Below are 19,442 nucleotides of genomic sequence, written 5' to 3'. Positions count from 1 at the left end.
AAAAAAACACGACCATTCAGCAAGGGTCGGTGACATAAGGGAGTTGGTGCATGAAATTATGTTGGTGCATGAAATTAATATGGTTAATGATTAAAATACGCTCAGTTCACATTAAAAAAGAATTTTTTTTTTAGAAAGACCACATGAAAATCACAAAAAGTAAAAAGATTATAAAGACATTTCTTTTTAAAAAATTACTAAAATATCTCGCCTACTATTTAAAGCGTATATAACTCCCATGCACCTCACTCTTGGAGTCATAAGGCCCTCCTTTATGCAAGAAAGGCCATAGTTCAAGAGATCCATGAGGTCGGGCAATTTATTTCTGCCTAGAAACACACAAAGGGTAAAAAGCTGGAGAAATTGTTGGGGTCTAATCAGTTGAAGGGAAAAGAGTAAATTATGGTTTGTAACTTTGTGTAGCTAGTTAAAAAAATATTTCAAAAACTGAAAATCAAATTAGTACCTGAAGTTTAATGTCTCAATGCTTTAATAATATTGTCTGTTAAATGTCAATTCCTATGTGACAGAGATTCGCTTTCTTGGAACGACTGTGTTCCTCCATAAAATGAATGCGCTGCACCTTTCATGGAAATTAAGAAGATTGCCACGTGATTTTCTGTTAGTTTTACAAAAGTTTCCCTTGTGAAAGACATGCTAAGTTAGCATGTCATCTAGCTAATTCTCTGCCCTTTCAAAGGCCTATGCCAATGTGGGATCTCCTAGGTCTTTCCAATATTTATTTATTAGAAGCTTTTATTATGATGGAGAAGCTTCAACAGTTCAACTTTGTTTCAAAGAGTCATGACTTTGAGACTGCTATATTATATGGCATATCCTACTGAAAGGGATTGTTTGATAGGTGAGGAATGCACGGAACTCGCACACTGTTCTTCATGCTCTGTCAATAAATGTGGTTTCCTCTCCAAAGCCTGGAAACAGTACCAAAGAAGTGTTCTTGTGTATAAATTTGAAGAAAACTCATCACATACTCCTGTTCAGTGGTTGCATGCACCACGCGAACATTTCGTTTTCAGTGCCTTTGGAACTCTAATCAAACAAGCTCAAAAGGATAATGTAAGAGCGAATTTCATGTTTGTTCTGAAAGAAAAATGAAATCTAATTGGCGAAGTCCCTTTTTTTTTTTTTCCAAAAAAAAGTAAGAAGTTCCAGTTCATTTACAAGACAATTAACTGTTACCAATCTTACTAATGGGCCTCATATTTCTGATTTTCTTTTTCATTTTTGCTAAGCAGGATCTTGAAGTTAGACCGAGTTCGAATTTAGTTTTGATGGGCTCTCTTTCTTCTAAAAAGGTTATATATGTCAGGTTCAATCACAAACGAGTATCCGGACCCCCTGTTCGTCTTGCGGTTATAGAACGAGTGGTCACATTCCCGCCGCCTCTTAACAGGCCTACATTTCCCTGTTCTTTCAGCTTCCTATTCCCACAGCTCCAATCTTCTGTCATGAATGCAGTGTGCACTGGGCAATAGAGTTGGGCAGGGAGGCGATCGTGGCATTTAAAATGGAAAATCTTCTTCTTTATGAGCTTGTGAAGAGAGATTCTTGAATTTACTTATTTGAGCATGAATTTGTAGTGATGGCGGTCTGCAAATCTTTCTTCTTTTCTGTTGCTTTTCGTCCGACCCCCCATCTGCCGTCTCCTACAATGTTGATACTTACTCGAAGAGTATTCTATAGAGGCATCGAGACGTCCTTCGAGACTCCTCCAAGACTGAACATGTCCAAGTCTGATCCTTCAAGTCGCTATGAGAAGCGTTGTCCTTTTTGACCTTACAGTTTACTGTTCATTTAGAAGGGATTCATATGCTTACTGTCAGCGGAATTTCTTGGTTGTGCGTGTTGTTCCAGCTCCTTTTTGAAGATATTGGTAGATAATTTCTTTCCCACTATTCAGTATGTCTCTGACCTACGAATAGGATCGCCATGAATAACTGACAGTTTCTAGGAAAATTTGACTGCATATGCTCTTTTTCGTTGAGGTGCTGTAAGAGCTGGTAAGCTGTTCTTTATAGACTGTGCTAATTCCCTATTCGTGGGCGTGTTAGGATTAACCTGATCTTTCTTTTTGTGGGTATCTTGTAAATTCGACGAGCTATTCTTCTACAGTATCTTGGTTGGTCGAAACTGTGATGTATTTGTTCGTAACTCTTTAAGCTCGGTAACTCAGCATCTTGAAGCGAGATATGCGCCGTTGCGATGCTTGGCTTGCTAAAACAGAAGTAACGAGTTCATTCGTTCTGTTATATGTTTTCTATTCCATTTACTTTTTTGTCTTTTGGAAGTTGTGTCTAATTAGCATGACACTACATAGTTTGGTGCTTCACAGCCACAGAAGTTTACGTTTATTCGTTTCGACTATGCCTTTTTTTTTTTTGGGACATTTGTCTTAATGTCTTGTTCCCCTTCCTTTTTATGCAATTATTATAGGAAATAATAGCTTCAGAATAGGACTCGTCTTTCTCGGATGGAAGTAGAATTGGTTGATGGGTCAGTGGGTCACTGTCTGAATTCACTGGTTCAAACTTATATATTCAATCAAGCTATGTTTTATTTGTTTTTTGGATGCATCCTCTCTTACTTGTTGTTCTACTAATAAAGATTTGGTTATATGCTGTTTTCTTTGAATATTTCCTTCCAGGAAACCCTCTACTAGATATGTGCATATTTTTTCCCAAATTTAAAGATGCAGTGCTCTTTCTGGGCGTCAACAGTTACTGAAGACTCATGCATCAGCAGTTTAAGAGGCTACTAAGAATCGTCGTTAAGTGCATTCAATAGGGTAGACTAATAAACAATGTGACTTGGAAATTTAGCAAAAACTTTAATTTCTTTTATTTTCTCAATGAAAAAAGTTCATCAATCAGGTCCTTGATACCTTCCATGCTGCTAGCACAAGAAATCTATTCTTGTTTCTTTGACAAGCGATAAGAATGTAGTTCCAGCTGAGGGAAGCATCTAATGTTCTTTTTCTCAGCTCCAACAAGAGATACTGGGTCAAGTGGCTGAGGGAGCAACTTGAAGGAAGGCGCTCAATTTGCTCTTCATTAGATGTCTTCAGGAGAAGTTTTGCAAAATCCGCATCAGTTTTGATAATCCTACATGTTTTTCTTACTGGCGTCTATCTGATTTTGTGCAAGGCTGCTATTAGTTAGGCACCCCTTCTTGTGGCGGTAGCCCCATTTCTGTTGTCTTATTGTAAACATTTGGTCTTTAATAAAGGCGGGAGGCCTCCTCCAGCAGGTTTTGATGCGCATAAGAATGTACTTATGGAACTGTTTCGTTATCGATGCAAGAGAGGTGTCTAAGGCTTTGCACTTGGAATATGAATTACTTCGGGCCTTTTTCATAATTGTCATCAACCCTTTTAGCATTATTAACTCACTATTAACATTAGATGCTTGTGAATTCATTAATCTGTATACTGAAATTTAGTTTCAACATGTTTCTTGTTCAAGTGCAGTTCGCTTGTTTTGCTTGTTCATGTAGCATTATTTTTTTTCCAGTGGTTATATTTTCCACCCCAATCATTTTCTATTAGGAAATATATTGTAGAAGACATCTGTGTGTCATGTCATGCGATCCTTTTCTTGGTTTTCAGAATAAGTTTTGATGACGTGCAGAGAACCAGCATTTGTACGATGGGATTACTTTTATCAACTTGAAACCAATAAGTTTGCACCTATAAGGAACTACCTTAGTACCTTAGAAACAGAGTCTCAGCCAGGATCTACATCTAAAAAGATGTGTTAAACATACTCTACGATGCACCATCATCATTGTTCCTCCTTTTGTTTTATATTTCAGGAATATAGTGGCCCTGTTGGAAAAGAAAAAGGGCGCGATTCAATGGCCATGTTGATGGCCATTAGTCACTCTCCTGTGTATTTCATTTAACATTCCTTTCATTGTTTTGGTTTAAATTGAAATATTTGTTTCTGTTTCATTCCTGTGAATGCATCTGGGTTAGTCAGATAGGTGCTAATGGTTGAAGGCCCTCCATTCTCCTATATGCATTTGGACTGGTAAACTATATTGCAGTTACGAGGAGAGTCTTAGTACTCTTTATTTTTTTTCATAAAATGGCATAAAAAGAAAAGAAAAACTAGGCACAAAAAAGAAAACTGTCTTGATCCCCAGCTGCTCGTATTCCACTTACATGTATTACTACCCTGCATTCTAGACGGCACTGATAAGACTTGTGAGGTGTCAAAAATTATAAAGGTTTATTAATGGGTAGTTGGATCATATCATCTAAAACTATTAAACATGGACGGCAAAGTGTTGACCAAGAAAAGGAGTGAATGGAAATTGTTGCCTTGTATGAGCTAGAATTTATGCTTGCATTGTTCTTAAAACAGGGTAATTCTTCACAGTGAATTTTTTCCTTTTAGGTGAGCGACATGGGGGTGGCCAGCTCACTACCTGGTTGCAAAGGGATGAAGGGTTGATTGCGAGTCTGGAACCAAGGGAAGCCACTCAAGGTGGGTTTTGCCTCTCCCGGCAAGCTATTGACTGCTGAACTATGAGGACTGACTTGGCTAATTGTCTAAAGCCAATCAATTTTGCAGTTTATTGACATCTGAGTTAATCACATGCTATATATTTCACATCTCTTACCAGAACATTGTATAATGTGATCCTTGCATATGTCTCTTTTTTAGCGACGCAGAGTCAAATATTCACAAGGTGGCCTGCTTAGATTTAATTGCAGAGGACGCACGCTGTTATCTGAAGACTAGTAGGAGAACACTGATCACTGTCGTCAGCCCTGGTGGTCTCGAATGCTAGCATCTTGATGTTTTGGTAACTACCCATACTAGTTTGGGTGTTTCCTTGGGAAACAACCTTACATAGATCCGTCGTTCGAAGACCTGATGTGACCTCAGAAACCAGATCCGACACAAGTAAAACGATGCATTCAACATTTCAGGATCAGAATTCACCGCACGAACTAAGAAAGATATGGATCATTTTGATCTGGAGTTGATGAGATAATCCCAAGTGCATCTAGGGAAAGCCAAGAAGACCATGAAGTGTATCTTGTTAGGAAAATCTCAGTGGCTAATGCAGGTGGTCCAAGGGGGCATAAAATATTGATTAAGCAAATTTACCTTTGCAAAATGACAGACATTTCAACTATATGTAGTGTTTCCCAATGCCCAGTCGATGTGATTTTCAAAAGCCATATTGTTTGAGCAGGAAAGGTGGTAACCATTTCTGCTACCAAAAGACTCAACAAGGACGAAACTGAGGAAAACGTTAAGGCGTGCTATTGTGCTGCGCCATATGTGGACGCGGTTTGACCTCCACAAAGAGTAATACTAAGAGTAGAATGTAGGAATTACAGTTTCAGATTTTGTTGCTCAAGCTGCCTGCACGTTCTAGTAGTCTCTTTCTGCAGAAGTATGCCGGTTTCCTCCCCGGCCAAGTTTCGAAAATGTTAATGGTACAATGTCTAAAAGAATATCATGGGCGTCTGATCGGATTTAACATTAGCTGTCAGATGTTAGAAAATAATGGGTGGCTGGCCATTATGTAATTGCGGCTGTGGATACAATTGTGTTAAAGATAAAAGTACAGTTTGGAAAATCTTCGTAGCCACTTGAGCTGGAAATGAGCGCTTCTTCTTGATGTGACCAAAATGATGACCATCTTGATGCTTGGCTACAGAAGAACAATCTTTGAGCTTTCTAGAATGATCCAGAACATCTGTAGCGAAACTATCCTCCAATCGAGCACTGTAGATGGAAATGAGAAGCCCTTGCTGGAGGTCAGGATCTGGCACTAATGGTTATCTCTACTGCAACGTGTCATGATTCGAGACAAGCCGAATTCACTGCAGTTGATTAGAAAAGGTATCAAATCTGAATTATTGCATCCTAGCATCTACTATGTCCTACATACATCAGGTTTATTTTGGAGTTAGCTTATGGTGCTCACAGGGAATCAAACCAAATAATTTGAGTGGGATTCAGCTAAGGCGCATCTGACCTGTTATCTAAGGCGATCAAAGTGCAAACATAATTGATAAAAGTCTAAATGGGAAGCTGCCAACTCGCATTATGCATCATAATTTAAGTGGGGAGCGAATAGGCATATGCATGTCGTTATCTCTCTGCTTAGCTTGTTATGAAATCAAATGTTGATGAACAGCAAAGTATGACCCACAAAAGAAAAGTCCAAGGTAGGTTGAACATGGTGTAATGTACAATATGGACTTTGAAGTCATGCTCCAATGAACATAAATTGTTTTGTCGACTGTCTACTGGTCCGTTGGTGGTAACTAATTGCCGCATTGTACCATCCATGCGCTTTCTAGTTTGGAGTGTCAAAATCTGCTTGGTGATGTCTTCTTTTCTTATTTGTTTGGATTCACTTTCATTAAATATCAAGGGAATCACGAAAGTACATTGATGCACAAACCCATGCATTAATGGAAACGCAGGAAAAACTTGTGGGCAGAATAGTTATTGCAAATTAAAGGCTATCCTTGACAAGCACGGGCAAGAGAGAGGGAGAGAGGGTATGAGGGATTGCCATGAAAGACTCGTGAAGCAATTCAAATGCGTTGTAAGGATAATAACTACGGTGACTTTGGTACTTGCTGCTGCTTCAACTGCAGGATTCCTGCCGGACTTTCCAAATCATGGGGTCCCTTGTTTAACCAGTTTATAAATGAGTATCCATAGCAAATGTATACCGAGAGGAAAATTGAATGTCTACTTATATCAATCTTAGCATTCCCGACTTGTGATTTGTCTTTCTTCTCATTAAAAAATGTCTTTCATAAACTAAAAGAATGTCTTTCATAGTTTTTTTACTTTGTTTCATTCTCAATTTTGTCTTTATAAAAAGTTTTTTTTTGTGTAAACTAAACATATTTTATTCATTAAACATAATGACGCACGAAAATTTGTGCACCAATATAATACATGTGACCCCGTTCAAATAATAACAAATAGACCGACGTATGCTGATTCAATATTTGTCTTTGTGTAAAAATGAGAAAAAACAAAAACACCCACAAGCACTGAATTTACAATGTTGATCTACCTATATTTAGGCGGATAACAATTTTTTTTTTTTTCTTTAAGATCGAGTGAGCAAGAGAATCAATTACAGCAGTCGAGTGGAAGCCCATATTCTCTCTTGTGATCTTAACATAAGGACCCACCTTCTTTTTTTTTTCTTTTTTCTTTTTTGGGTATAGGAGCATAGCTCCATGTGTGTCGAACTTGATACATGTTGTATCGATCACAAGTCCCAACCCGCTAGTTTGAGCCAAATTAAAAAAAAAAAAAAAAAATCCTAAAAAATTGTACATGCGTCCTTGTGTCACAAAATTATGAGGCATCTGCATCCCGTGCCTGAACAACAGCCACGAGCATGTGACATGCTCTGCCACCATGCTTGTACGCGTCCTCCCTCAACCCGGACGAGGCAGCGGACCCACTAGCCCTGAGATGGGTCCGAGCCCAACTCATAAAGCTGTAAAGCAGCGCACCGAAGCCATGCTCAAACCCAGACCACCTCCCGTACCTCTCTCTCTCTTCCCCTCACATGCCGTCCGCATTCCTATAATTGCCTGTCTTCCGGCCAATGACGGGACGGCACATGGCACAAACGGCCACGTGGTCGCCCTCGAGTGGTCACTCTAGCAGCCGACAGCAGCAAAAACCTTACCCACCCACCACCATGGCAGAGACTAGAGACTAGAGACTAGAGAGTCCCCGTGGTGAACTGATGAGGAAGAAGACGCTCAATTTCTGAGCTCTGCATCTGGGTCCAATCCAGTCTCAGTCAGTCTTAATCCGACGTTGCTCTGCCGGTAGCACATCTAGCTAAACGGATGCAGATTCAGTTTAGATATCTGCCCTGAATTCTTTTTCAAATCTAGATGATTATTAAAATGTGCATGAAGATCTTCAATATACATAGCATGCACCTTAGAAAGGACAAGCTTCTTGCCCGTCGGATCTTGTTTAACTCTCGGTTCCTTGTCGACGTCCACATCTGCGTAGCCGATAGGACCATACCAAGTTCAGATCTGATGGGATAACTCAGATGTTATTTAGAAGAGAAATTAATTACTCCGTTTTCTTGGACTTGGGGGGATCGAACTTGGTAGTACCATGTGTAAGTTGATCAGACTCAGATTGGGACTCGGTCAGATAAAGAGACATTAGTTGGCAGCGGCCTTTTCAGATTCTGCACCTTTGGATCCTGCAAAATACTCTGTATACCTTGTTGGAATCAGTCTGTGATGCCCAGCTGCAGCCTTATTTGTCAGACCTGGTAGGGATCCAAACCATTTGCCCAGACACCTCAACTCTGTGTATTTCAAAATTCTAGACTATCTTATGTTATTTCATAAAAAAGTGAAGATTCAAAAATTTTTAAGTTTCATAAGCTACCAACAGGGCGGAAGCTGGCAGAGGCTGTGGCCCTGCTTGAGATTTTTGGGAAAACAAACCTTTACCTGCTAATAATTTTGACAATCTTACTTTGACATCTGTAACAGTTTTGAAAAATATAATAGACACCTACAAAAATTTTTCTTGTCCTCCCCAAGAAAACAATCTTGGCGGCATCCATGTAACATAGATGTTCTTTAGAAGTTAATATTTATTTACCATCATTCTAAGGGATGATAAGATTGTCCATGGTACTGAAATACTGATGATGCAATTCTTAACGCCCAGTTCATTACGAAATGCCAAGTTCTCAAATGGTGATGCATGACAGGCGTCTCACACGCGATCCATGAAGAAAACCTTACAATTTATTGTCATCACGTATATCATGAGATCTGAGCCTCAGGATTTGTGAAGACGGTGGCCTATCTGACAGACATTGATGGTCCTGATCAGCGTATTACCTTGCCAGTCTAGGATTGCTACCTACAGCATAGTCAAGCTGGTAGACACTGTACTCATGGCAGCTTGATCGTTAATTACTGCATACGGCATGTTTATCTGTGCACTCTAGACAGAATCTGCACCATGATTTTGCATGTTAGTTCTTCATTTTTTTACACACTCAAAACGACCGATGCCATTTAAGGCGTTTCCTTTAATCAGATACCAGATTTGGATTCTTGAGATCCTGAGTTTTTAGAAGTAGATAACTATGTTTCTGTATAATTAGTCAAAAAAATGAAAAGGAAAGCTCCACTCGATATCAATCTTTTTGCAGCGGCTATTAGATCGGATATGCAAATCTAAGGCCAGGAATTCAAAACCCGAGTCTGGATTTTATGTCGTCTGATCAGCAGTACCTATCATAGCAGATATCTATTACATTTGGAAACTTAGCTTTGAAAATCCAAGCTTCTTTGAAAATCCAAGCTTTCCCAATTCCTTGAACTCGTCCACTCAGGCAATAGAAATGCAGTCTGCCCACATAGCCAAAGTCTTGGTACATTATAATATTTTGGACGCATTAATTAAAGAATGCTTGTTAGGCTGTGCCTCTTGCAGCAGCAGCGACTCATGCCCGGCAGGCGTGCCGCGATAGCCGGGGCGTTGTTCTTTACACGGGGTTGGCTGTCCTCTGCCTTGGACTCGTCAATGAATTCTTGGGCAGTCAGTGAATAATCAGAGATTAAAGTGACGTTGCCGAACCATTTGTTTTAGTTAATCATTTGATTAGTTGATTGTTAGATGGACCACAAGTCGAAAGATTCATTATCTGCAAATGTCTGTGGAGAAATTGTCTTGGCGCTATCATTGGCTCAGTAGTGCAAATAAAAGGTCGTTGTGCATCACAGAAGGCCAGCTGCGTCCTTCTACCATGTTTTACATCAGTGGCAGGATGCCTCTGCAGTACCTGTACCTTCTTCGTTCTTTGGCAATTTAAATTTACAGAGAGAGAGAGAGAGAGAGAGAGCCAAAAGCTACAGGGATCGATGCATGCCATGACAGATCTCATGTGCGATGCATACATATAGATCCTTTCCCTTGCAATCTGTCAACAATGTGTGACCACCAACCAAGCTCTGCAGAGGACAGCCATCAAGAATTTCTTCTCTAGTTCTGTTCACTTGGATCGGTGAGCACCCATCAATTGTTCTTTTCTCATTTCTTCTTTAACTGTTGAAAGGCATTTCTTTATACCACCGTTCCTGTGCTTCATTCAAGAACAGTGTAAGCAACAGTGATCAGCTGTGCTTCATTTATGTACTATAAACTTCTGCATAGGAAATCACACGAAACTCATACATGTCATCTGTTCTTGTGCCAAAAAGCAACTGCGTGCCTAACAGCCAGAATTCTATCAAATCTGCAGAATACAGTGAAGAAGCGAAAAAAGGTGAACCATGGAGGCACACATGAGAAGAAGACATATCATATACTTTGGTTGATCTGCCTGGCTCCCTGAATGCCGTCTATGAATCACACCAGAGGGGCTGGTGTGCTTACTAGATGGCATCAAGGGAGCCATGCAGGTCAGACTGCAGCTTGGACGTCTGCCATGAAGGTGAGTGTTAAATTAAAACTGCAATTCCTTTAGAAGCATTCATTGCTTTAAACCTGTATATGTGCTGCTATTGTGTCTGGCTATGGGGATCTCCATGATTGACAAGAGAAACGGTCGATGCCACGAGAGAACTTATGTGTGGTCTAACTTGGGTCATAATGTCAAAGGAGAAGTGGGGAGGCTTCAGCAACCCAAAGTGTTCCAGAGAAAGGTGATCTGTCTGTGAGAAGTGCAAAATAATGGCAGCATCCTGGCTGAAGAACCAGATCACTTAATGGACTTTGCTTCTGCTAGGGAGATCCGCTGCCATGTGATCCAATAATCAGGAACATGTATGACGATGAAGAGTTTGTTTACCTCAATGCGTTCTCACTGTTTACCAGATGCTCGTCGCTTCCAGGGTTCTGCAAGCAATTGCATGACCTTCAACTCTTATCGTCACTGAAATTTCGAAAATTTCCTTAAAAGCTATGGATTTCATTGGTGAAGATCGGTTTTTAATGGCTGAAATTCGTCTTGCATATCCTAAACTTATTTCCGGCCTAAGTTAAAAGGAATTTCGAAAATTAGTCTTGCTTTTACTCTTCTTTTCTTTCAATTTGTACTTAAGTGTCGAGTCGCATGAAACGGACAATGATTAATCCAGATTCTTCCGCGTCCAACATCATTTATTCAAAGGCACTTTCGGCACACGCCGCATGTCACGGAAGTTCGATCATTGAGTTCGCATTTCTATAAATTGAATATATATCCATTTGCAAAGCTTCAAAAGTAAAATTACAATGAAGATCCAACTTTTAACCTTAATCCAGAGTACAGGTTTCGCGTTTATGATTGTCCTTGATATGCGTCTGCCATTTAAGACAACTGCGGAATAGTAGCTTCAGCCTTCAGTTTAAGGGGATGATCAACTCGGAAATGATCATCTTGGAACCAGTACAGAGTTGTTCGTACGAATGGTTCTCTTGCATGTATAAATGGCAAGCGTGAGTTGTAAAGGCTGTCAAGTTGAAGACCCTGCTTCAAGACGCAGTTGTGTCGTTTTGCAGCAAGCTCAGCTTTCTCAGCGCGTTCTTTGTAAGGCATAGATGCATGGTGAGGCTCCCCCGATGTTCTAATTATTCTAAAGAAGTGACTTGTATTGAATTTTGATGTTTTCATTGTGATTCATAACAGTTGTTTTGTAAGGCAGAGATGCATGTTGAGGAGGTTCATAAAACTAAATTCTTTTAGAAACTTGTTTTTTTTTTTTTTTTGGGTGGTAGACCGAAAGCCTCAATTTTTATGAATAACTTGGCGAGGGTCAGGTTTTTCATTTCTTTTTGTAAACCAAATTTTGCAAAATTTATTTTTCCTCAAACCCAGTGAAATACTCTAATCCAAAAACCTAGTTGTAAAATCTGATCTAAGATAGAAAACAAGAATTTAGAGTGGATCACATAGTTCACGATAGGTATGTTAATGTATTGGATACGAGACAGATAAGGAGGACCGAACCGCTCCCAGTGAAACGAATTCCCAATTCAAGTGAATCGGTCAAACAGGAGTAAGAGTAAGTAAGACTTCGTTCTTAGCAGTTGGGCTGTCGTTTTCCTTGATCAACCTTCATATCAATCGCATCCGATCCGCATTCAATACTTAAATCAAGTCGTTGTCCCCGGAACCTTCATGAAATTCACAAGCCATCGCTGATTCTAACGAAAAGGGTGTGCTGTGTTCTGGCTCGAACACAAACACAGGACTGACCTCTCTCAACGTCAAGTACCTTACGCCAAGAACGTCTTTCTTTTTCCTTCTTGTCTTGCTTTAATTAGGAACCTTAATCATGCTTTCACATCATTGATGAAGCATTGACTAAGGACTACTTCAATCGAATTCCCAAGACCAATCCGTCCCGAGTGAAATATGTCAGCCGGACAAAAAAAGCCATCATATGGAGACAATAGTAAACATGCAAAAAGAACAAATTTTTATCCTTTAAAAAATATTCAGTGTCTTGACATTATAATTTCTTTCATTTGTCTGCAAAATTTCAAGGAACAAAGAATTAGCTATGGAATATCATAATGGCCTAACGAGGGAGCTGAAGTAGACAACAGTGACAAATGCGGCACAATAAGCATTCAAATTTAATTGCAGACCAATTTGTATAATCAATGTCTTCAGTTTGAGTATACCTTTAGCAACGAGGCGAGCCTTATAACGATCAATGGTACTATTGGCATGATATTTAATTTTATACATCCATCGGCAGCCAATAGGGTGTTTTCCTGGTGGGAGAGAAATGACTTCTCAAGTTGAGTTGGCTTCTAGTGCCCGAATTTCAGTAGTCATAGCGTTTCTCCATTCTTGACGTTGCATTGTTTCTTGGAAGGTTGACGGCTCATGGTGATTGAGAATAGATGTAAAAAAAAAGCTTGATAATTAAGAGAAAACTTGTGTAAATGAAGGTAGTGACTCATGGGGTACCTCGTTCCTTTAGGTTGCATATGTGCCGGCGTCAATTCAAAAGATGTGGGCTGAGCAATGGAATGACATTGATAATCCTTAAGGTGTGAAGGTGGAACGCGTCGTTTAGTTGATCGCTGCAATTGAGTGTCAGAGGAATCAAGGTGGAGGGTAATGGTGTCAACGATGTGAGGTTGGTGGTGATCTCATGGTGGGATTGGTAGCAGTGGTGAGGGTGTTGGTGTAGGTGATTGAGGTGGAGTAAGTTGTCAATTGATTTTTGGCTTTCACTGATCGCTGCCCTTGGAATGGCTTGCTCGTGGCTTCATACACTTGTTCTGAGATCATGATATTGATTTCATTATTATCCACTTCAACAATCAGCGGCAAAGAGTCCTCCGTAGAAGCATTCTGATCGGCCAACACTGCCACTCAAGATCCCTTTCGCCTACTCACACCTTCTTGATCCCCTTTCGTTTCTGCCTCCCCATGAGTTGAGAGAGAGAGAGTATATTCTAGAGCCTTATTTCCAAGATCTTTTAGGGCTTGTCATGCCATATTAGAACAACAGTTCAAAGAAAGAAGACAGAGATGCTCAGTGCCTATCATGGGATAAATGTGACATCCGTAGGTATCTTAGCAAAAATAACACAAATATCTTCTTATAGGAATGCACTCACACATAGTCACTCAAATTTTAGACAATTCAAAAACCTTTAGATCAATCAGATAGTAAAATGAATGATCGACAGTCATCATACGTGATGGACAAATTCAGAGGGTTCGTGTGAGCAACCGCCACACATGGCTCCACATATGGACATACTCCACAGATTGAAGTCTTCACGTTGGTCATTTTGAAGATTTTTAGGAATTCACCATGGCTGTTTCTTCCTTCTCCTAACGCATGAAAGGAAAGGGCGTTAATGTGTTCGTTGTGGCGCGAACACAAACACAGTACTGACCCCTCGACGACAAGAACCATGTGAGAAGAACGTCTTTTTCATCTTTTTGCCTGACTTTGTTTTGGAACCTTAATCATGCTTTCACATCACTAACGAAACATTGACTAAGAAGTATTTAATCAGAATTCCCGAATGGAGTCAGATTCAATCCAACTGTCGCTTGGGATTGAAATATGTCAAGCAGGGCAAATGAAGGAGCCCCTCCATATGGGCACAATCGTAAAAATACAAAAGAACTTTTTACATGAAAATTTTACACTTAACATTTTATTAAAATACAAAAAAAAAGAGTAAAAGGGGACCTACCCCCTCTAAGGAAGCCGATGTCACAAAAGTAGGATGGTCCAATCAGAATATTTTACATGTCCACAGACCATGAAACAACCAAGAACACAGATGACAGACATAGGAATGCAAGTATTTCCCAGCAGCCTAGCTTTTAGAGTATAGACAGGACAGATGGTTATATGATTCTGTTTCTTTATAAGCTGATGTTCACATAATAGAGCAACCAGTAGTCGGGTGATCGCCCTCACAGATCTGAACCGGTGCTATGTAGTTGGGATATCCATTCCTAACTGCCGGCCACTGGTGTTGATCATCACCATCATCATCTGTTTCTTCTCCCACGGAAACTATCCCTTCTACTTTGACAAGCTCAGTTTGGCCTGCCTTCTTTCTCAGTTTCTCGGTTATGGTCACTGGATCTATGTCCTCGCCGACCACCACAACCAAGTTTCTTTCTGCGCCTTCAAGCGCTACGGACAGCACACCTGAAACGCAAATCATGTGTTCGCATCAAGTTTCTGCATTTTGTGAACCATGTTCCTTAATTAGCATCATCTGCAGAAAGTGTGTGCAGCGATTGGATGGTGAAGAAAATTTTCACCATCAGATATTTTCTACGTTCTTTTAGGTGACGTTGCATAATTAGATAATGAAGCTTAATTATGTCATGCGGAAGCATTGAAGGAGTGGGAAGAGATGGATGGGAGTTTCAACTGTTTACCATAAATGGATGCGACGGTCTCCAAGGATTTGGTGCGGCACCGGTCGCAGCACATTTGCACTCTCAGCACCACTTTTTTCTGCAACACGCACATTCCCGAATCCAAAGTCATTAAACATTGTCTTTTTCTCTTACAAACGGAAATTGGAAGAGATCCTTCTCTCTCTAATGTGTGTGTGTGTGTGTGTGTGTGAAGATATGCATGCGTTACCTTCATGGCTGGCGACAACGATTTCCTCTGCAGCCGTTCTCCGGCCGGCAATTTCCACGATCGGCTGATAGAAATTTTAGAGAGAGAGAGAGAATTGGGGCCGGATAGATGGTGAAGGCTGAAGATGAAGGTGGTAATCTTATAAGGGACGAGGCCGCGTCGCAGTCGTTTCATGGAAAAGGCGATGAAACATCTCACTGGTTGCAGAAATTCCACAGGTTGTTGGGACATTTAAGGTGTTACAATGCTCCGCTAATTTAATATGCCTTTTTGAAATATGTACGACAATGTTTGTTTCCTCAATCGCCCTTCCATTTCACTCGGCAATTTATCACACTAAACTTTCTGTGGAAAAAATAATCAAGCACATCTAACTCATAAAAAAGAAATCAAATGGCAAGGTGGACCTGATTAGTGATATTTAACCTTTTCTTTTCAATTCAAACGGTCTTGCTAAACAGACCGATCGAGTCTTGCGTAAGAAACTCAATCCTTCTGAAATGTTGACATCCAAAAAGGTCGCGCTTGTCTCATTGTCTCTCATCTTCGGTTTATTATTTTGATAGGAAAGTTAACTTGGTCATTTGGCTGAAAATGAACTGCATCTTTAGAAGTTTACTACGCTAGCAAACGTAGAACTTCGTTCTTGGAAGTTGGGCAGTCGTTTTCCTTCAACTGTGTCGATTGTGCTCGAGAACTAAGACCCTGCACCTTCTTGTAGCCGCCCCCGATCTAACCTTCGTCCACACTTATTTCTTATCCTCCAAGACTTAAGAAACCGCTCTCTCCCCCGACTCACTCAAAGTCACAGTCGCACAAATGGTCCAACATCTTCCCCGTTTACTTTCACGATACCGCCTGCGTTCTTGACCAAGTCAAGTCACTGTATTTCTTTTCACTCGTTTTCTCTCAGATCAATCGAGTATTCCATTTTACTGGTTTTCTCTCCGATTAATCGAGTTCTTTTTCTCACTTTGATCGATCATTTTTGTCACAGAAACCCTCTTGGGAGGAAGGATACCGATACTTAAATTGAAACAAAAAGCAGATTATCAGAAACGTTACGAAATGATGTGTATTGTTTCGCATCGATCCATATCGTTGTCGAAATCTGATTTAAAATTTTAAAGTATTTTATGATCTTTGTCAATTTATTGGCCCACATGTGCTGATATGAGCAGAATCAGCCATCTCACACCAGCTGATATGATATCACATTGGTGAAAGGGTGCCCATGAAATACGCATCAGCCAATATTTGTCGATGTGATGCATACTGGCCACTGAAGGGTCAATAGGTTTAGTACCAACTCTATGCATATGAGCAAGTGAACAAAGTCTATCTAGCTTCTCATCCATTTTATCAGTGGATGGTAGATGCCCATAGTTTGATGTACTATGAGGGTATTTGCTAGCTTCGGATTTGATTTGAGATCTAAAATGATCTGAAATACTTGAGAATTTCAAATGATTTAAAGTCATACCCCGCTTTATTGGAAATTTTCAAATCTGAGGTTCTGCCCAAAAATTGAGGATCTCAGATACTCTTTTAGACATAATAATAAAATATGTTATTTGTTTACACTATTATGATCCCACATCGGGACATTTGCAAACAGCTTTAGCCATAGGCAGAACTCAAGATTGTCATAGTGATATTGTAATCTCCATATGGGTGTACATGCACAAACATGAATGTCAAATAGACGATGACGGTTGTCCGATCAGAATATTTTACATGTCCATACACCATGAAACAATCAAGAACACAAATACATAGGAGTGCAAGTATTTCCCAGCAGCCTAACTTTTAGAATATAAGGGAACAGATGGTGTTTGTTTATAAGCTGGCGTTCACATAATAGAGCAACCAACAGTCGGGTGATCCACCTCACAGACCTGACATGATGCTATGTAGGACGGTGGATATGCATTCCAAACCGCCGCCGGCCGCCGGTATTGATCATCATTATCCATTCCGTCTCGCGGAGAAATCGCTTCTACTTTGACAAGCTCAGTGTGGCCAGCCTTCTTTCTCAACTTCTTGGTCATGGTCACCGGGTCTATGTCCTCGCCGACCACCACAACCATGTTTCTTTCTGCCCCTTCAAGCGCTATGGACAGCACACCTGAAACGTAAAATATGTGTTCGCATCAAGTCAAGAATTCTAGATTGCTCTTTATTAGTCCAAGAAAACATCCGCATCTTGTGAACCACGTACCTTAATTAGCATCATCTGCAGAAATTTTTCGTCAAGCATTTTATATAATCTTTTAAGTGATGCATGATTGGATAGTATTGAAGCTTAATTATGTCTCAGGCCGGTTTGAAGTCGTGCCAATTACTTGGAAGCAATTAAATTTCATGCAAACAGCATTGATTTCGAAAATGATCACGCACATGACATCACTGGCTTCTACAACACTGATGTCAACTAAGAAACAGTGGAGCACAGTTCCTGAGGTTCGACTTTTTCTGCTTTTGACGATTTCAAAGATGTAACGAGACCAGATGAGAAATCGATTGATTGGACCAACCATGTTATAAATCTACCATAATGGTCAGTACATGAAAACCACAATGTTAAATTATCTTTCCCTTAAGAGAGTATGTGTGTGTGCAAGCACATATTCAACATTTCAAAGCCAATCAGAGGTTGGAACAAAATACAATCCAGTACTACACAGCAACACCAAAATCTCAGTATGTCTGGCGCCAGACAAAACCAAAGTCAGTACGAAACACAGACCTCAAAAGATACCATGCCTCAAAAAGACCTAAAATACTCTGATAAAGAAAAATGAAAATATTTTTAAAAGGATGAAAAGGAAATTGTGGAACTGTTAAAAGTCTAAAATATATGGATATCTTAATAAAAAAATTAGTTAAATACCTTAAACTTCTTTTTTTTCTTTTTCTTTTTCTTAAGTTTGTATTTGTTGTGTGCACACCTCTTTCATGCAATTCGATCTCTCCAAACACACAACCGGTGAACTAAACCACCACTATCATCAAAAACGGAATACGAAGGGCATCAGGGTGGGGACTGTTCATGCGGAAATATTGAAGGAGTGGGAAGGGATGGATGGGAGTTTCAATTATTTACCATTAATTGACGCGACGGTCTCCAAGGATTTGGTGCGGCACCGGTTGCAGCACATTTCCACTCTCAGCACCACTTTTTTCTGCAACACACACATTCCCAAATCCAAAGTCATGAAACATGGTCTTTTTCTCTTACAACATGCAGTCAGCGGCGGAAAGAGAGCTGCCTTCCTCTCCTAAATGTGGCTTAAGCTATACTGGAGCCAACAATACAGTAGAAACGGCGATTGAAAGAGATCCTTCTCTCTCTAATATGTGTGTGTGAAGATATGTGTTACCTTCATGGCTGGCCGTTCGGTGTTTTCCTCTGCAGCCGGCCGCCGGCCGGTGTTTCCTCGATCGGCTGACAGAAAGTTCTTAGAGAGAGAGAGAGAGTTGGGGGCGGATGGATGGTGAAGATGAAGTTGGTGATCTTATAGAGAGGCGAGGGAGGCGTCGTAGTCATTTCATGGAAAAGACGATGAAACATGCAGATCTTTTGGGACATTTAGAAAAAGATCATGGTCCCTTCCATGGCAATCGGCAAGCACCGCTTCTCCGTCGACGTCAATGTTTCTTACCAATTTGGAGCAAAAATAAATGTGGGAAAACATTTTCATGGACAAGGCATGAATGTCAGCTTCCAAGAACGCCAACTTTTGCTGACTCCTTCCTTCTTCCTTCACTCATCAGCCGCCCCTTTCTTGCCCCCTAAGTGAATGACATCACATTCGTGTCTTAATAAAATGTTGGGAGGCCAATCTTTCAACAGTGTTTGATTCGGAATGACATGACATTTGTGGGCTGTCTCTTGGCTGCGTGCTGGCTGAGCTCGAGCCAAGTATCTCCTGGGCTCGACTAAAACACTCCAGCTACGCCCACGATCAACCTAACTAAGTCGGCCAGCAAGAAAGCGATGGGACTTAGATCATCATAGAAAAGCCAATAACTGCAAATGGGAACAGAAAAAGTCAGTCTGGGCAGTTGGGTGTTTAGCATTTTGGATGAAGTTTTCCACAGCCCAAGTGAAGGTAGAGTCTCCGGCGACTTGGTCCAATGTCAACTGAGGAGGAATAAGACTCTTAGTTTGGCGGGATCTCAACGTACCCTCTAACAAAGCACAAGGAAAGTAAAAACTCAAGATGATCAATCACTTATGACGTAACAGCTCTCTTTGTTATTGGAGATCTTTCACAAGCTTATATAAAATTAAACTTTT

General features: G+C 40.4%; 2 protein-coding genes and 1 long non-coding RNA gene across 3 annotated transcripts; 1 reads left to right on the top strand and 2 right to left on the bottom strand.

Annotated features, from left to right (window-relative positions):
• The first annotated feature begins 9,815 nt into the window (after positions 1 to 9,815).
• LOC126410312 (uncharacterized) lies at positions 9,816 to 11,730 on the top strand. Its single transcript, XR_007574103.1, has 2 exons — positions 9,816 to 10,077; positions 10,315 to 11,730. It is a non-coding gene; the product is annotated as an uncharacterized LOC126410312 (long non-coding RNA).
• A 2,453-nt stretch (positions 11,731 to 14,183) lies between these two features.
• Positions 14,184 to 15,290, bottom strand: LOC116259377 (heavy metal-associated isoprenylated plant protein 47-like). Its single transcript, XM_031637167.2, has 3 exons — positions 15,140 to 15,290; positions 14,929 to 15,007; positions 14,184 to 14,692 (listed from the first exon to the last, which is right to left on the bottom strand). The coding sequence occupies exons 1-3, from the start codon at positions 15,143 to 15,145 to the stop codon at positions 14,415 to 14,417; spliced, it is 363 nt and encodes a 120-aa protein (XP_031493027.1). The 5' UTR covers positions 15,146 to 15,290; the 3' UTR covers positions 14,184 to 14,414.
• A 1,536-nt stretch (positions 15,291 to 16,826) lies between these two features.
• On the bottom strand, positions 16,827 to 18,897 carry LOC116259485 (disease resistance protein RGA5-like). The gene is made up of 3 exons (XM_031637334.2): positions 18,523 to 18,897; positions 18,246 to 18,324; positions 16,827 to 17,267 (listed from the first exon to the last, which is right to left on the bottom strand). Exons 1-3 carry the CDS (start codon positions 18,526 to 18,528, stop codon positions 16,993 to 16,995), a joined length of 360 nt encoding a protein of 119 aa, XP_031493194.1. The 5' UTR covers positions 18,529 to 18,897; the 3' UTR covers positions 16,827 to 16,992.
• Positions 18,898 to 19,442: the final 545 nt, after the last annotated feature.

This window comes from Nymphaea colorata, chromosome 8, assembly GCF_008831285.2.
Source record: "Nymphaea colorata isolate Beijing-Zhang1983 chromosome 8, ASM883128v2, whole genome shotgun sequence".
NCBI lineage: Eukaryota > Viridiplantae > Streptophyta > Magnoliopsida > Nymphaeales > Nymphaeaceae > Nymphaea > Nymphaea colorata.
This window is presented reverse-complemented; position numbering and strand designations above follow the sequence as displayed.